General features: G+C 38.1%; 2 protein-coding genes across 2 annotated transcripts; one reads left to right on the top strand and one right to left on the bottom strand.

Moving 5' to 3' along the window:
* Positions 1–5328: 5328 nt before the first annotated feature.
* LOC131738085 (polypeptide N-acetylgalactosaminyltransferase 5-like) lies at positions 5329–13484 on the top strand. The gene is given in 9 exon segments (XM_059031332.1): positions 5329–5536; positions 8668–8803; positions 9195–9314; positions 9457–9556; positions 9558–9590; positions 10550–10879; positions 11161–11241; positions 11716–11874; positions 12364–13484. Coding segments are annotated over 9 exon segments (1308 nt in total). The 3' UTR covers positions 12505–13484.
* A 226-nt stretch (positions 13485–13710) lies between these two features.
* LOC117405105 (ermin-like) lies at positions 13711–17740 on the bottom strand. The gene is made up of 3 exons (XM_034007905.3): positions 16755–17740; positions 16481–16579; positions 13711–15355 (listed from the first exon to the last, which is right to left on the bottom strand). Exons 1-3 carry the CDS (start codon positions 17467–17469, stop codon positions 14967–14969), a joined length of 1203 nt encoding a protein of 400 aa, XP_033863796.3. The 5' UTR covers positions 17470–17740; the 3' UTR covers positions 13711–14966.
* Between the last annotated feature and the right edge of the window lie 2144 nt (positions 17741–19884).

Raw genomic sequence — 19884 nt, 5'->3', positions numbered from 1 at the left:
TTTGTGAAATTTCAGTTAATCAGCATACCAAAGTCCACTATAGGCAACATAATAAGCAAATGGTTATGGAAGTCAATGGGTACTAAGAAGATGCCGTACAATCATTCAGAGTGGTTATTCTAATAACTCAAATATTGTGGGTTCTTTTTTTCACTAAGGTGCTCTGATCTGAGTTCAGAAGCTGCTCTTCAGTTCTACAGTAGTTGCCAGCCATAAATATAGCAACACAAACAAGATGCTGAAGTGTCTTTATATTAGTAAGCGCCAGCGCAATCTAATGAACATCTACTGTGGATCAGGTTACCTTTTAGTATGGCACTGGCTCTTCTTACTGCAATACAGACACGTTGTGTGTGTTACTTATACCTGTGACTGGAAGCTAAAACAGAAGAGCAGCTTCTTAACACAGAATTTAAAAGAATAACTGTATTTGAGTAAAATTAAAAGGATCAGGTACAGTAAAGTACACACACCTTTCAGTTCTTTGTCTCAGTGTGGTTTTGAGACTGTAGTAAACAGTCTATTGAGCATACATATGTCTCTCCCACAGAACATAATCTGATGATATGCTACTTTAGCAGCACTTAGCACTGATAGGCAGATAAGAAACGTGAAACTCTAAATACAAACACTAGACTTGCCCTTTCCTATCTCAATGACCTGCTTTCAGTCTACATGCCCAACCATACTCTGCATTAACAAGCAGGCTTGTTGGAGGTGCTTATGGGCCAGGGGTCTCTCACACACACACACACCTGTTTCTTAAAATTTGTGAAATATAGAATATCTTTATATATCCATCAGACATTCCAAGACATCTTCATCATTATTAAAACCCTCTTTATTTAGCTACTATTTCCTTCATTTGGTGGTCCTTGCCAAACAAAAGCCAGTAGAGGGGAGTGTTTGCCTGGTTATACAGCGCCCCTGTCAGGCTGTATATTAGATATTCTAATCAATGCATTTTTGTCTTCTAGAATTGACTACAACTGATCCCTGTTCATAACCTATATTTCACAAACCTATTTTATAAAAACAGGTAATATTTATGAAATTGTTTTCAAGCTACAAGCACATTAATTCTAAACTTTTAACACATATAGTAAATGTTCACATTGCCAAATCAAATTGTGTTTAAAGATCTACTTCAAACAAACATGATCAAAAGCACCATCTTGTGGCTAAACCTGGACATCTGTTTTATTACTCAGCATACATTACTAGGTAATCTGTTTTTAAATATTACTGAATCGCCCTATTACATACCTTAATGTTCAATCACCAATAGGTTTGGTGATTCAACATGGGATCCAAATCAAGATGTGCATTATATCGACAAATAGAAAGAATTAAAACCAGTGTAATAAATGATAGAAAACCATGTTAAACGTTGTAAAACTTTATGAATTAAATATTCAAGCTCAGTTGTATCATTCTCAACACAGGTGTCAAAACACAAAACAGTTTGAGAGACCAGAAACTACTTGGCTGAAGCAATTTTGCACAATGCACAATTATATAAGTGACAGACAGATGCTCACAAATTAGCATTCTGGGCTTCTCCGAATTAATCTGTAATGATAAGAACTCAAAAGGGATCTTGCTGACTTCTCTGTGGGTTACATAGCAAGGGCCGGGTGCCCTTTCCAGTTATTAATGGATATCATTACAAAGTTCAGACATTTTGTACCTCATGCCATTGTCATTCACTGAATTCTGACACACCGGACATTTATAATCATGTTAACTAGCTACTGAGCTGTTAGTATTCATTACAGCTGACTGAATTTCAAACCCATGATATAGTTTGCTTATGTTTTTTATCTTGTTGATTGATTTCTCTAACTTATTTATTGCATTTCATGGTTTATTTAATACATTTTTGCAGTAACAAAAAAATAAAAATAAATAAATGAATAAGCATCTGATCTGTACTCTGGTGTTAAAACTTGAAATGGCCTTATCTTTTTTTATTACTGTACTTACAATGTTCTTGCTCTCAAACAGCAATTTATAAAAACTATAGCTTATCAAGGCTGACTAGTTCCTAAATACATTTTGTTGTCCATTAGGCACTATAATTGTAGAGCAAATTGTGTATAATTCCTTTCTAGTAAAAGAGCAGACACAAATATTACAATTGTATTTAAAAAAAAAAATCAGGTAATTGCTTTTAAATGACTTGTGCAAAGGTCTTGTTTCATTGATGGGTACCATCTGTCCAAGCAACAGCAGCAGATTCACTACCTTTACCACTTTAATAGTGATTAATTAAACTGGTAATAAGTTACATACATCACGATTAACACACAAAAAAAAAAAAATTACCGGAGGAAATGTTATGTAACAAATTAGGTTTAACAATGATAGAAAATTACTAAATATTACAGCCGTTTCCGTTCACCATATTTCTTAATGAATTCTCTAATTAATTTAATTCACACGTTGTGCATAATTTGGAATTTAAAATGTCACTGGGTCAGTTTCTACCGTAGTCTTTTTCAGGCTGTCTGTTTCGACAAGAGACATATTAGCAAAACATGACCTCCATGCAAATTACACAGACCAACTGTTGTTTAATTCCAGTCCCTGATTAGCATGTTCTTAAGATATCTGTAATACAATTTTTTATACAATGTTATGCGCACGCTGTGTCATTTTCTTCTAGAAAACTGTTTTCATTAAGATTACCATGTATGTTTTGAGACAGTATTTACAATCAACATGATTAATAAACACATTATCTTGGCTATAAGGATATTTCAATAGGTAACAGTAAAATAAATAAAAGAAAACATGCTGAATTCTAATTATGTAGGCAATACTAACGAGCAAAAAGTTAGTTTCTTTGTATTAAGAGGTACTGACTTCAAAATTTTCAAAAACTGTTGGAAGGTGGTTAATGGTGGGTTAAACTATGTCTTTTAAAATTTGCAAACACATGACATGGTTTGTATTCCACCGCTTCACAAGACAAGTAAAAGTAATTTCCATCTTGCAAGTATAAGTTGTTAAAAAGTCATTTAGGAACCTAGACAAGAAAAGAACCTCCAAACTCTTATTAGCAGCCCATCAAGAACCTCAAATGCGTCTTCTCATTTCCCAGTCACATACTGTTTGAGACACTGGAAAATGCAGCAACAATGATGTTGAATTTCACAGTGAAGGTGAAGAGGGGTTAAAATCATAGCAACACATTTAGTTGGCACCCAGATGTAGCCCTGTCTCTAGGCTCCCACAGACACTATGTATAGGCCTATCAGTATACCCTGCCTCACCCCCCTCCCCCATTACACCAGATGATGTTTGTAAAAAGAGCAATCTAGCTGCCGGCAAAAAAACACACACACACACACACACACTTTTAACTGGAGCTGGAGGGGTTTCCTGAGGGCAATCATTTAGCAAACATTATAATAAAATTGGGGGTTCTTATTCCAAGGCCAGCCACCAAGGGATGCAGATCCGTCCCAGGTTAATCTGAGTGAGATGTTTTTCTCCTAAAATTAATGACATTGAGGAGAAGTGGCAGATGCAGCAGAGGGTGCTCTAGGGATGCTGCTGTGTATGGTTACAAACTTGAACTGAGGCAATCCAAACTGAAGGCTTCTGAAGTCTCTACCCCCACCTAGTGGCCATATTGAACATTACAATTACAGTTTGAATATTCGTGACAGTGGATTGTGGACTAAATAAAGAATTATAAAACTGAAGACTACAAAATAGAACTCCTATAGGCTGACCTATGTTTTCTGTATTTCTAGGAGCTTGGCCCAGTGGTGAACTCTACCAGAACAGACAGAACCACCCACCCTATTAATTTGTTCTCTCCAACAAGATGAGTTCTGACTGTATGTAACACTAACATCTGCTGTGTGGTCAAACAAGGAATAGGGAGTCTACGGGGGCATGGCACGCAGAAATGGCAGCTAAATACATCTTCAAAGTAGAAGGTGACCTACCAGCATCGAGCAGTTCTTGCAGAAATTGTAAGATAACTGGCATAGGGCAAGAGACTGGGTCATGACCCTTAGTCAGACACCAGTTCTGAAAATATCTCCACTTGTAGGCGTATAACGACCTAGTGGAGCCTGCCCTAGCATTCTGCAACGTGCCCACGACCACGTCAGATAGCCATAGGGCCGACCAGCGGTCCCGTTCAGGGGCCAGACCCATAATTGGAACCTGCCCGGTTCTAGATGCCAGAGAGTGCCTTTCGCCTGACTGAGGAGATCCAGGCGAAGCGGGATCTCCCAGGGCTGGCCTTGTAAGAGCTGGCACAGGGTCGAAAACCAGATTCTCCTGGGCCACCTGGGGGCCACTAAGATAACTGTCACCTTCTCTAATCAGACCTTCTCTAGGAAGGCTGGGAGCAACGGTATCGACAGGAACACATAAAGGAGCGTCCTGGGCCACTCGTGAGCTAGGGCGTCGAGGGAGTACCACAGGGGGAAGTGTGTCATTTCCACCGAGGCGAAGAGATTGACCTGCACCTTCCCGATTCGTTCCCAAATGCGCTCCACCACCAGAGGGTGGATCTGCCACTCTGAGGCATGCACACCCTCACTGGAAAGGAGGTCAGAACACCAAGGTAACCTCTGATCCCTGTCGAAACAGGGAGAGGCAACCTCGAATAGCTGCTACTCTGTCATCCGACAGGTATGCGCGCATCGTACTGGAGTCTAGCCGGAGCCCCAGATACGTGGTGCACTGCACCGGTGTAAGCCGACTCTTTGCATCGTTGATGGTGAGGCCCAGCCTCGCCAGATGCTCTGTCACAATCGTCGAGTGACAGCATTTGGAACCTCCTCTCCTTCAAAAACTCGTTGAGGAGTCTCAGGTCTAGGTTGGGGCGGAAGACGCCGTCCTTCTTGGGTACCAGAAAGTATCTTGAGTAGAACCTCCCTCCGTGGAGGGAGACACTTCCTTTTGGAGTACCAAGACCAGAAGAGGGTCTGTCACGGATGTATTCATGACCCCTTGAAAGGGAGGAGGCTCCAAACAGAACTATAGCGTGTAACTGTTGTGCACGGAAGCGAGCACCCAGGTGTCCGAGGTTCAAGCACACCACTATTGCAGCTGTTTGCGGAAAACGGATGGGTCTGAAGCAGCAAGTCGTCAAGGCCTTTTCTGGGGCTGCTGAGGTTGGGGCGAAGCTCTCTGAGGCGGCTGCCTAGGGCGATAGCCATGGAATTGCCTCCTAGAACGCTGTTGCATGGGCACACCACGTCCTGCGTTCCCTCTACCTTGCGGGAGAGTCCAGTTGCATATGCCTGCTTGAGGTGTGTCTCCATAACCCTGCACTGCGGAGTCTTAACCAAGGCCGCAATGGTGGAATCCACTGGGGGAAACCCTGCCAGGCCCAGCTTATACGCGCCTTCCAAGGAAGCAAGCTGTGCAAGCACCGCGTGCACCGAGGCACCATATGCATCAACCACCGCATGCACTGAAGCACTGAAGTACCAAGGGCTGAGCATGCACCTCGGTACCGAAGCACTGGGGGCAGCTAAAGCAGTGGTGCCTGCCCTGACCTCGTGTAGTCACACACCTCGTCACTGCATAGCAATAAGGAGACACACAAGCTAAAGCCGCGGTGGGTGAATTTTGAAACACAACAGGGGGAGAAACACACACTTTTTTTTGTTTTAAGGCCCGACACATCGGGATGGGCGGGCCGAGGTAGCCGGCGAATAGACCGTACAGCGGGGCAGGTACACACGCAGCCCCGGTGGAGGAAATACACGGCTGACTGGCTGTTGTTGTTTGTTTTTTTGTTTTTTTTGTTTTTTTATACTGCACTGCAGCTAATCCACAGCACAACAACAATAGAATGCTGGGGCCTATCGGCAGCTCTGATATAAAGAGCTCAGTAAATACCTACCAATAGGAGGTATATCCCATAAGTAATGTTTTGGTGGTCGTCTTCGAATTGAAAGGGAACTGTATTTTGCAATAATGTGAATGCTAGGCTCTGCTGTTCCAGCACTTTGCTATAACAAACGAGTTTGAGTTTAAGGTAATACCAAGTTTTCAAGTATCGAGAAAGACATGATTACATAATATCCTGCTTTTCTATGTACAGTAAATCACGACTTTCAAACTATATAAGGGCTATGTAAATATTCTGAATCAGACTGTTTGTACTTAGAGCATCTGCCAGACTGCCAGTAATTTATGACAGCCTTGTACATGTTTCAAAGGGCAAGCACGCCATGTACTGTATTAAAAATGACATAAAAAAAAAAAAAACAATTCCTCTGGAATCTAAAAAGATTTACACTTCTGCACTGATGTAACCATCACATCTTATATTTCACTGTCCAGTTCGAATACAAAAACCTGGAAGGATAAAAATTGTGAACATAACTAGCACTAGTGTCGGACGAATGGATATTTTACAGGATGAATGTTGTTAGCCAGATCATTTATGTATTTGGAAGGACCTGGGTATAAATTGTTTAGTCACTTCGTAGTGAGACGTGAAGCCTGGTCTACTAGGGATGCATCCCGTCAGAAGTTCTGTAGAAAAGTATTATTATTATTATTATTTATTTCTTAGCAGACGCCCTTATCCAGGGCGACTTACAATTGTTACAAGATATCACATTATTTTATACATACAATTACCCATTTATACAGTTGGGTTTTTACTGGAGCAATCTAGGTAATGTACCTTGCTCAAGGGTACAGCAGCAGTGTCCCCCATCTGGGATTGAACCCACGACCTTCCGGTGAAGAGCGCAGAGCCCTAACCACTACTCCACACTGCTGCTGTAGTAGGATGATAAGGGTCATGGTAACCTACTTATTAATGCATTTTGGCTATATCTTCAGAACTAGTCACCTCAGTTTCATGCACATCTGGCATGTTTCAACATACAGCATATGTAGGTCAAGGTACATGACTATATCAGGCTTACATGTTTTATCCGTATCTTCAGCACTGCTCATTGAACTGTGTTAAAAGTTGGTATGCCAATTATCACAAATTCTCAGAATCTAGCTCATGGTGACGATTTATGCATACTTTAGGGCTTGATAATTAGTTATTAAGAAGGGACTGTTTGTTTGAATTTGACCAATATTTACACAAACATTTTGTTATAAAAAGTCATACATCAATTTTAAAATGTTTTCACCGGCAACCCTTTAAAAATTACTGAAAATGACTTGATCGAACAGGTTTACTGTGTATTCAGGTTTATGTTTTTGTAAAGGAGTGCCATGCTGTCAGAGTACCAGACAGTGAACCAACTTATTTACGAAATAAAAATGTTAAGGTACAGTACATTTATATGTATGTAATTAGCTGTTTCATCTGAAATGAAAATATGATGATATACCTGTTAATGTATACTTTTCATATGCAAATTGACTTAGTTGTTAAAATAAGTTTTATGTTAATGAATTAACTTTAAAGAAATAGCTGTTTTGGATGACAACAGTTACACGATGTGTGGTCCAGTGGTTAAAGAAAAGAGCTTGTAACTAGGTTCAAATCCCAACTCAGCCACTGACTCATTGTGTGACGCTGAGCAAGTGACTTAACCTCCTTGTGCTCTGTCTTTCGGGTGAGACCTAGTTGTAAGTGACTCTGCAGCTGATGCATAGTTCACACACCCTAGTCTCTGTAAGTCGCATTGGATAAAGGCGTCTGCTAAATAATAATATCTCAGTTGTGGATCAAAAATATAGGTTTAAATTAAACTTTAAAAAATGTCAATTTACTTCCGTGTTTCATGTTAGCATTAGGACCCCACCTGACCGCCATATGCATCATAATAAGCCAGTGAAAGGTATAGGTGGGCGTCATGTTACCTGCAATACACGTTTTTTTGTTTTGTTTTGTTTGTGTGTGTGTGTGTGTGTTGTGGCAAAATAAATGGGATCACCAAAAACGTTACATCTTTCGTAAGCATGTGATTCCTTTTTGCCACTTACTAGTGTAAATTAAGTCCACTAGAAACCTACAGTGTGTAAGTATTTCTCGGTATGCATGCTTCAAAACAAAAAAGAAACATGCGCATATTGTAAAATAACAAGGCTACAAGTGTTCCACTGATTGATAGGCAGCTACAGTCTACAAAGCAAGCTTCCTTCTTGCTGCAGGCAGTAAAGCAAATGCCGCTAAGGGAGAGTCAGGTATTTTTATTTTCATCAGAAGAGCACATGTACCGGTCAGGAAAACATTCACTGATATTCACAAATTTTATGTCTGATGGCTTATGAATGAGAAGTAAGATTTTCTTAGCGTTCAGTTTCAGTGTTACCAACTTGCCCCCTTTTATAATTGTGCCGTTTGTTTGTTTGTTTCTCATACTTTTCACATGAAAAGTCTACAAGGACACAGCAGCCTGTACTTCTGTGGTGAATAAAACAGCTTTGAAGTACACTATTGTGTAACAACATGGAAGGAAAGTCTGATTTAGTGTAGTGCTTTTAGGGATGGTTCAATATTAAGGAAACATTAGAAATGGAAAGTTGAATGTAAAAAAAGGTTATATGGAAGAGGCAGTGACAAGGGCACAGTACTAAGATTTAAATAAGAGTATACAAATAAATTTTTCAAGATGACATTTTTTACTGAAGTAGTTTTATTTAATAGTAAAAGTGAGTTGGTGGATGTTAATGTTTCTTATATTTATTATACAACTGATTTTATTGCAGGTGAAGTTTTAACATTTCTGGACTCACATATTGAATGTAACGTGGGCTGGTTAGAGCCACTTCTGGAAAGGGTGCACATGGACAGAAAAAAGGTTGCATGTCCAGTAATTGAAGTTATAAATGACAAGGATATGAGGTAATAACTATGAGGTTTAACTAAATTATTAAGTATACCCCATATGACCTGTATTATGTATTGTGAACAGTTGGAAAAGGGATTTAGATATTCCTTGCAAATAGTATAGTGGGTGCTGACATTAAGTGGTTCAAGTTTGGTGGATATCCATTATGTAGGGGCTCATTGATAATTCTGAAGTGGTTTGAAGAACTCCAGAATTATTATTTCCATTAAAATTGATTCAATATATTATTTAAATCAGTTTTCGAATGTGAGTGTGCAGATCACTCTCAAGAATCTTAGTTATCCTTGTGTGCAAAAAAAAAGTAGTATGTTCTAAAATAAGAATAAACCCATGTTTGTTGACTAGAAACAGTGGGATTCATATGTATTTTTTGTTTTCCTGTAGTTACATGATAGTTGACAACTTTCAAAGAGGCATATTCAAATGGCCCTTGGTATTCGGATGGATGGGGATCCCTGATGAAGAAATTAAGAGAAACCACATAAAGGATTCAGACCCAATAAGGTAGGAAATAAAGAGCTTTCTCAAAAAGAAAACCAGGGATTTGCTTACTTGAAGCTGTTTGCCATGGAATTAATATGTAAACACATGTGTCTTCAGTATTTTGCTGTCATCACCTGTACCTGTGCTTGTATTTATTTTGCAGGTGTCCTGTTATGGCTGGAGGTCTGTTTTCTATAGATAAGAAATATTTCTATGAACTCGGCACGTATGACCCTGGACTTGATGTGTGTGGGGGGGGGGGGGGGGGGGGGGGGGGGCATGGAGATTTCTTTTAAGGTATTAAAAGTTTCCTTTAAGCCACATTCTTTAGTTTTAAACAAAACTAGAATCTAAACACAAATAGTGAAATTTGATTTTAGAATGGATACTGCTTTGGTGAGAGGGTTTTCAGGATGATATTTTAAATCAATAAATAACCGTATCAAGTGATTACAAAACTTTTTCACCCTCCATTATTAAAGTATCTACAGTATAGCTAACGAAATCATTTCTGTAAGTCTGATTTGGCATGCATTACCATTAGAGCTCCCGTTTTCCTATTGTATATGAAAGAGGCACACATTATATTAAACATGTATTTGATTTTTATATATTTTTTTCATTGCACGTATAAACAATACAACTGGTGAACATCTCTTGTGCTTTCCATGCTGTACTTCCCATTGAAGGAACTCATCCAGCACGCAAGTTGCTTCTGGGAGTTTCAGTCCTTGTTGGAAAAAACAATTCTAAACTTATTGCATGTTTCTTTATTTTTTTTTTAATATGTATTTCTCCAGAATTTTTTTTTTTATAAAATGAAACTTTCTAAATGTTTTCCATTTAATTTCTTTAAAAGAATTCAAACTCTCTGAAGCTGGAGGCACTGTCTCGCATTTGAGTCCAATCGCTGCTTTTACAATGACTGATGTGTCTTCAGTTGCAGCTTCATTCCTTCATGCGACTGTAGGAAGTACAGCAGTGACAAACCGGCAGGAGCATCTTCTCCCAACAGCTTCATATAAATTACCATTTAAAAATCTAATTCACCTTTTACCATGATTTCATATAAGAAATCATGATAGCAATGAAATATAGCAATATATATATAAGATTTACTGGAATTATTTTGTTAGTACCATGTACTTTTCTTGTAGCCATCTTTTCTGTAGCAGTCACTTTCATACATATACATAAGATAGCTGTCCAGTGACAAGTCAGTTCTGTTAACAAGCCTATTTTGTTTATTGCCCTAGATTTGGATGTGCGGAGAAGAAATAGAGATAATTCCATGCTCCAGGGTGGGCCATATCTTTAGGGGTGACAATCCCTATAAATTTCCTAAAGATCGAGTCAAAACAGTTGAGAGAAATTTGGCTCGCGTCGTTGAGGTGTGGCTGGATGATTACAAAGAGCTGTTCTATGGGCATGGCTACCACCATCTTCTCAATAAGAAACGTATGGATATTGGAGACCTGAAGCAACAGAAAGAACTCCGAAAACATCTCAAGTGTAAAGACTTTAAATGGTACCTGGACAATGTCTACCCTGACTTGGATGCACCATTAGTGAGAGCTGATGATCTGGTAAGTTTACAGTTGCTTAATTGGAATGCTTCTAAAAATATTTCAAGGTTGATACATGGATTCATAGTTCCTTTTTGCTATATTATTTGGCTGATTTGATAAACCATGATCAAAGGGAAAAGGGACATTTACAGAGAAGAATAACATGACTTGACCAGAGAGTACCTATTATAGGTTATTCTGTCATATTCAATCAGCTGTTGTATGTATTTATAGTCCTTATATATTTCAATTATGCTATGTCATTTGTATCTATTATAAAATGTTTATTTTAATTATAGCTTTTCAATCTTGGAGTTAGAAAATGTCTTTCAATTGAGAACAGCACCCTGTCGTTCCAAGCCTGTGATCTCAACGAAAAGGTAAAATATGAAAACCTTCATTTCACTTGCTGTTGTAAACTCTGGGTTTTCCCCTATCCTAACTTTAGTATAATTCAGTATTCAGGTGCGGGTACATTGTGCATAAAGACTGACAGATTTGATGTATTGCTGTATGTAGAATACTTTCCATGTCTATCCATGCAGTCCAGTAACTAAGCTAATACTGTCTTGAATCTATCCCAAGTGAGATCATCTCTATCAAAAAGAGCTGATCTTTCTTACACTCGTAAGAAAGCCTTGATAACAAATATACAAAGTAGTTCAATACACTATACTACAATGAATTAAACCACATATAATAGAGTAGTAATCAATTTCATATTAAGGTTTGCTTCAGGGAATACATTATGCAAAAATTAAAAAGCTGTAAAATAACTTCTGTTAGGGCTATATTTCTAATACATTTGACTGCCAGTAACATATGATATGCAGAATTAAATGTTTCTTCCCCAGAACCAGCACTTTAACCACACTTGGTTGAGACTAATCCGTCAGCAGAACTCTTGTTTGACTGCAATAGATAAAAAAGGCACAGTGAGCCTAGAGCAGTGTGACAATGCAAAACATCATCTAAGGTGGTTGCACAAATCACTTATATTGGACCCACTGTTTGTAAGTAAAACACCTTTTAAGCTTGTAGAAGGGAAAATCTGTTAATGTACAATTATACAGTGTAATTATTATTATTATTATTATTATTATTATTATTATTATTATTATTATTAGTTAGCAGACGCCTTTATCCAAAGTGACTTACAACAATAATTAAAACTTCACCCAAACTATTGTCACAAGAAAAACAGAAAAGATACTCATCGTTTGACTTGTTACAGTACTGATACAGGAAGTAAGCTTATAGAGCTGTGACTTTAAAAAAAGTGTCTTCACTGGAGACCAAGTGATATGATTGTAAATGCCATTTTAAAAACACATTAATATATACAGGTATCGATGAATATCAAATTGAGTTGTTTCTTGCTAGCTGATGGTGTCCTCATTTTAAAAATTGGTGCTAACTTTCCATTCAGTTTTTGGTTAAAATTGTGATAAAGTAACACATTGCTTATCCTTAATGTTATTATGCCCCCTCCCTCCCTCTAGACGGACCACCTCATTTTAGAGCATCTGCAGCGACCCTACTGTCTTGAAGGCAGCCCCTCAGAAAATACCATTAAGATGGCAATGTGTAATTCAAGCAGTCCATTTCAGAAGTGGAAGTTCACAAACTACTATGCCCAATAAACAGAACCATAGAAACTCCGGAGACTGAAAAAAACACAAGTGCCTTTTAAAGTCTTCATGGTTTACAATTTCATTTTTTGTTTAAAAACAACTTCTGAACTTGTCAACTTTGTCAAGTCACCTGCGGTGACATGCTGTATGTGATTTTGTTTTTAATAACATCCGCATTTTCTTGTTTCATATATGGAGCAGTCATACAGTATTGCGTGGTGTAGCCAGTTCTCCCCAGTCTAGTTTCAGTTTTTCAGTCTTGATCTGTTTGAGGAAAGGCATTTGGTTTTAAAAATATAACTTTAAATACATGTGGGCTTAGTAAAGTTATGAGAAAGGTAAAAGTTTGTAGATAAACATTTTTCTATAAAATATTATTATTATTATTTGTTTATTTAGCAGACGCCTTTATCCAAGGCGACTTGCAGAGTCTAGGTTGTGTGAACTATGCATCAGCTGCAGAGTCACTTACAATTAAACAAAAACAATGCCAATAAGTTTTATATACTGAATTCTATTTAAAAAAAAAAAAATGCTGTCATTTTTTTTCTTCTATCACATAACATCACATAAAAATTAAAGCACATATTTACAGTGATATAACTTGAGTTGTACTGTTTCTGATATTTTTAACAGAATGGTGTTATGCATTAAGCTTATTGGTTTTGCAGAGCTGTAATCATGTGTTATGATATGTTATTAATTGCTCAGGGAAATTTAGTTCAGTGAATCTGCTTCTGCAGTTTTTGTTTTTTTTTCCTCAGGCTGACAATGTCCTTTTGGACTTGATTTATATCTGTATTTATGTATGTCTTCCTTTTACCACCAGAGGTCACTATTGACTTAAAATGCTTGTGTGTAATCACCATTGTAAGATGAAGTAAACAGGGCAGTGACATAACAAGATACTGTATTGTCCTTTTTTATATTTTACCATCTGTTTCTAGTGTTCATAAAATAATAAATCAATGCCTTTATTACTGCTTTATGTTAAAGTATTTTCATTTGTTGTGTTTGCTGTTTTGTTAATATTTATATTGAACTCAAATTTCCAAATATCTATCAAACTTAATTTAAGATCAAGGGAGCACTTCACAAATGGTATATTATTTTAGGTACATTTGTTTGAAACATTATTTTAAACTCAATAACATGCACAGATGAAATAAAATTATTTTTATTTCATAATAAATCTCCTTGACTTAAAGTACAGTGAAGATTATTAGTCACAAAAAATAACTTGTTGAATAAGCAGGAGCATGAACACTCCCGTGTTCATTCTTGAAAGAACGTAGGCATCTAAAAAAAAGTGTATTTCATTGGATAGCTTTAACAAAATTCATTCAAATTACAGATTTAAATGACTGCAGTAAGGCTTCAGTAACAGCATTCTGTAAAAAAAATTACAGGAATATGGATCATAGGTAATATTTCTATACAAAAGCTGGATACAAGTCTAGGCTAATATGATGTCTTTCAAACTTTGTTACACGTTCAAACTCAAAGATGTCTATGATTAATCATCTTGTCATTAAAAAGGACATCTTTGTTTCTTACATGGCTTGTTCATGCCAGTAGCAAAATTCAGCAACTCTACGTGGGCTAGATAAGCCACAGCATGTGTTGGTATACATATGAAATAGTACTATTCTTGCAGTTCAAAACATATCAAACTTCAAAAGCTTCTGGTTACTAAATTCTATTACATTATTAATTTTGCTGTGCTGTAAACCAGACATATCCTCGTTTCTTTTATTATATACATGTGAATAGAAACTTGTAGTGTTGTTAACCTACCTACAATCACCACCTGTTGCATTCTCAGAATGAACCTTTTCTACTGTAAAAATTGTCTGGATATGAAGGCCGTTGATCTACTCAGCTGCTCATTCGTTAAATCAGGGATATTACTCAATGAGGCACAGGTGATATGACACACCAGTTTTACTGTTGTCAATGAATACAAATGGAAAACTTTATAGAATCAATGTTACATAAATGTTTATTTTCACCTCCCTTTGCTAAACAAATATAGCTACTATACTACCGCAAGGCAAGTGATGCCTCCCTTACCAGTTGATATTCCCGGTTTCCACAACAAAGTCTTGTAAGTTTTTGTTACAATGAGTCCCATTCACAAATTAACATTAACATGATTTATCACTTGTGCTTTACAACATTCAAGAACAGGTTCATGAATATCAAACTATAATATGTTTTATTCATAAAAAAGACAGGCATGGAATGAAATAAGTTATCTTAAAAACTTTGTGAATAGGACCGACCTTGAATTTGAAGGCATGCAATCAAAAAGATGAGTAATTGAGTAAATAAACTACAATATACCAGCTTCTACATGTAAACTCAACATTATAACATACAGCATGGGTGGTAGAATGCTTTATCAAGTTTGTATATCCCAGCTAACAACAGCTAGTGATAAGATAACCAGAAGCAGATTATGTGTTAGTTCATGCATGCATCATTGACTCAAACTCATCAATTCTTTGCTTGGTGTTTCCTCTTCTGATTTTGCGATAGGACACTGTGTTGTACTTTGAAGAGCTGTGTTTGTTGATGTCTGGCTTCTTCCCTCCCCCTGATATTTCTCCAGAAGACTGGGAACCAGGGATCGGACTAGTAGACTGAGAATCCTGAGAGTCATTTTCATGCTTTGTTCCATCCCAAGAGACCACCTCGTCATTGTCATCTTGACTCCCCTCCAAAAGTTCCTCCTGACAGAGGTCCTCCATTTGCTCTCCTGTGGCCTCTGGAGGTTCCTCTGCAGCCATTGCCTCCTCATCTCCATTAACCTGGCTCACCTCTTTCACTGGCTCAGGAATGGCTTCCTCCACATGCTCTGTATTTCAAAGGCTTGGTTAGCTTGGGAATACATACAGAATGCAGAGTAAAGCTGGACAAACTGACCTTTTCCTATAGAACAGTGCTAAAATATTTGAATTCACTTAACGTTAACTGTTCAATATCTAAGTGCTATCATGGAAAGCCATAGCCACAAAACAGTGTGTTTGATTTAATAGAGCACCTTTCATTATAGAATTCTCTATTTTTTTTATAATTTTTGTTTACTGAAAAGGTAAAGGCATTTTGTTAGTACAATAGATAGCCTTTAATGGGTGATAACTATTGATATTCATGTACAGGGTGAGTCAGAAGTTACACACCATACATCATTCCCTTTTGTATGTCTGAAGGCTAACAAAAGCTGAATGTGTGACAATTATTCTCGACATTTTATGTAATGTCCTTGTCCTAAGCAGATGGACATGTGCCAACAATGGTGCAGTCCTTGATTCAAACAGCTACTGCATTGACATGGGATTCCTATGGTGCACAACTTCTAACTCAACCCTTATTGTAATCTACCTTTCAAACACCTCCATCTTGAATCTCTTGCTATTCAGTCTATAGGAAAACATCCAAGATGGCCAATGTTTGGCACTATTGTAATGTCTCGAAAGCAAGCCCACGTACTGTAACAGTGAGGTAACAACAAAAGACATTTTCAAACAACCTTCCTGGTTTATTGAAAACATCCCAATTTGACTGTTTAAACCATATACATGTTATCTGTATTACACTTGTAGGTATATAAAAAAATAGACATCTATATCAATGTTGTAGCATATCAATTATACAAAGCACATGCCTCCAAACTTGCTCAGTTAGTAGAAAATGTAGTGTCATGTAAATCAAATCTGATTTATTAATAAGCCTCTATATTTACAAAGGACTTGACAGTTTGGAAAATCTAATTAAAGCATGCAGATTAGAGAACTGTGTTTTAGTCCAGCACCTCATAACTTTAAGCACCAGAAAACAAGTCACTAAGACTATGTCTTAACATTGAATAAACATTTATAGTGCCTTTTTTACTTTATTATTCTAAACAAAAAATGAGGACAAATCCTATTCCCCCATGTCAAAAGATGATAGTCCCTCCTAAAGAAGGACAGTTTCTTACCTTCCTCCTGCTGCTTCTCATGTGTTTCTGAAGGCAGGGGCTCAGGAATAGAAGTGTCCTCCAATACTGCAGCTGTTTCCTCCTTCTTTTTGACAGGAGCTTGAAACACAGTGACAAAGTAGGCGTGAAACATGGGGAATAGTATGAAAATGTTCTATATTTTTATAAAGGGCCCTGAGATATGTGTACATGCTATTTAAATTAAATTGGTGTGGAAAATTGGTATGGCAAAATGTTTCTATAACAGTTAAATGAAACTGTGGTGATTCCTTACCTTCCTTTCTGTTTTGCTCAACCACTGTCTGCGGTTGAGATTCGGAAGGAGCAGTTTCAGTCTCAGTGTTCTTCTCTTGTTCATCATCAACAGAAACAGGTGCACAAACTCCAGCATCAGAAGCTGGTGTAATTGTCAATGGTGCAATAGCCTCAGGATCCAATGCAGGTGCAGCAACATCAGCATCAGAACTAGCTGTCGATTTAGGTTCAGATGCAACTAGGTCAGCATTAGAAACAGACTCACTATCTTCATCTTCAGGTTTGCTTACCTGAGTATAAGATTGATTCGTTTCAACATCAGTGGCAGGTTCTGTAACATCAGCTTCAGTGTCAGGTGGACTCACATCAGATTTAGGGTCATCAGATATATGTTCACTTACTTCAGCATTAGACTCGGGTTCAGTAAGATTGGCATCAGGTGCAGAAGTACTTATATTAGAATCAGACTCTGGTGAAGTAACGTCAGAATGCATTGCAGGTTCACTAACTTCAGCATCAGAAACAGGTGCAATAACATCCGCATCAGTTGCAGGTGTACTTGTATAAGCATCAGAAAGGGTTGTGTTGATATCCACTTCTGCATTTTCAGGTTGAACAAGCATGATTGCATCCCCCATTCCACCTATGGTTTCAACCACTTGTGAGTGGAATTCGGTAATTGTATTCCCTTCCAGCTCAGTTGCGTTGGCTATGTTGGTTGCTTCTGCTGCCATTTCCTTTAGCAGTTCCCAGACGTTTTTTTTGAAGAAAAAAAAATGTCAGTCTCTTTATATTTTATATTGAATGAATTTAAACTGTGAAGTGCTTTTTGTTAGAGAGAAATTGATTTCATTCTTTAGTTGAATCCTGTTCACTGGTATGTCCCCAAGCGCACCAACATAAGGACTGATTGGTAGACCGCTCAGTAAATGTTTCTCTACCCTGCCAGATCTATCTTTCATCCAGCTGTCCAATCAAAACCCATTTAACTGGTTACAATTATGCAGTTGGATAATAAGGGAAGGCACCATCTTGCATTTTAATAAACAAATAATGTGAGGCAGTCAGGCTTTTGTGCTGGTGCGCGATGTAATTCTTTAGGCATGTTTGGCCAATGATAAACAGTGGTTTTCTGTGTAGCAATAAATGGCCCTTTGTCCACTGGCCTCAACAAGAGAAACAATTGTCCTAATTCTTTAATCTTTCCTGAGTGACCACCTTCACTCTTAACCATTTTTTGTTGGAAGATTAACATTCCCAAAGAGTTTAACTGGTCATGTTTGAGTAAAGTCGCATAAGCAGATCACCTCTGTCTGTGGCATGCCCAAGGTATTTCTGCATGAGCTGTGCCACATGTGCTGTATAGTGTGATTCGTCATACCTTTGTGCTCACTATTAACCTCTATTTTAGCCAGAATAAGAGAAACAACACCTTACTATTTAAAGACATTTTAACCTAATATTTAAAAGAAACATACTTGTGTGTCCTTGTGACCGGGTAGTGTGTACAATGAGACTCAGAGACCAGAAAGCTGCAGTTTAAGCATTCGTGCATTTTAATAACAAAGCAAAACACCATACAAAACAACACTGCACAGCACAGCACCATCACCATCATTAATCCGAACAACCGTGATCACCCTTTTTATACACCTGTGGCTCATTTATTCATGAATCATTTATTCAAATTTATGGCTGAAGCCACATTCCCACGTGTTTTTGCAGGGAGGAATTTAACCCCCTCCCTGCCACCCAATATCCCCCCCCCAACACACACACACACACACACACATTACACCAACAGGGCTTCTGTCATGCCACAGCCCTCTAATGTACAGGGCTGGCATGAAGTATCCACTGATGCTGTGTTTTCTCTAGCTGACGTAGAGTACAAGCACAGAATGCAGCTTCAGTCATATCACCAAGCATAGTTAATTAATCATGTGATATGTTCATATTGCACTCTACCTCGGCTAGACATTCACCAGAGAGCGTACAATGTTATGGGTGATCAAGTTAAGTATGTCAAACATAATATCTGCTAATTGTTATAAGTATATATTTTCTAAATTGTATTTATTTTCTCCTCAAACCATATTTATTACTACTTTACATTTTACTCATATATCACAAAGAAAACAAAATACTGAAGGAACCTGTTAATACGTGAATATAAACAACTGTTGATCTCTTATAATGCAAACTGATTAATCTGAACAAGATGTGCATATGAGATAAGTATGCCTCTTTGATTAAAGAAATATCAGACTAAATATAGATATGTTATGTACCTCACCCCTTGAAGCTCTTATTTCTTCATTTAACTTCCCCCATCATTTCTTTGCTGATGACATCCAGATTTTCTTTTTGTTTCCCTCCTTTACCCCTGACCTTGCCGCCAGTATATCAGCTTGTTTGGTACCTTTCGGATGGCGCACCAATATCTCCTCATCAATCCATCAAAAACTGAAATCCTTTTCTTCCTCTCCCCCACCCTGCCCCACCATCTCATTCCCTCCCTTGCCCCTCATTCCATCCATCTCTCCTAGTAACCTCGGCGTCATCTTCGACTCCACCCTTTCCCTTTCTGACCATATCTCAGCCATAACACACACCTGCCTTTTCCAACTATTCAACATCCGCAAAATACGCCCCTCCATTTCATTTTCTGCTACAATTTTCTGCTACCACTCCTGGTCCACTCTCTCATCTTCGACTACTGTAACTCCCTCCTCCTTGGCCTCCCGTGCTATGCCTTTGTGCCTTTACAACAAGTTCAAAACGCCTCTACCCGTATCATCTTCAACCTCCCCCGTTCCTTCCATACCTCCCCTCTCCTCCTCCAGTTACACTGGCTCCTGTGTGTTATCATTGCATGTTCAAATTTCTTACCCTTGCGTACAAATCTCTCCATGGTCTTGCCCCTTCTTATCTGGTTGCCCTGATCACCTCCTATGTTCCCTCACGTTCCTTATTATCCCTCTCGTTCCCACCCTCGCCCTCTGCCCAATCCTGTTTTCGTTCCTTTTCTCTTCTTGCTCCCCTCCATTGGAATAAACTCCCACTTGACATAATACAGTCACCTAAACTACGTAGTTTCTGTTCCTCCCTCAAAACACATCCTTCTCCCTAGCCCATTCTATTGATAC

Source organism: Acipenser ruthenus, chromosome 10 (assembly GCF_902713425.1).
Source record: "Acipenser ruthenus chromosome 10, fAciRut3.2 maternal haplotype, whole genome shotgun sequence".
Lineage (NCBI taxonomy): Eukaryota > Metazoa > Chordata > Actinopteri > Acipenseriformes > Acipenseridae > Acipenser > Acipenser ruthenus.
This window is presented reverse-complemented; position numbering and strand designations above follow the sequence as displayed.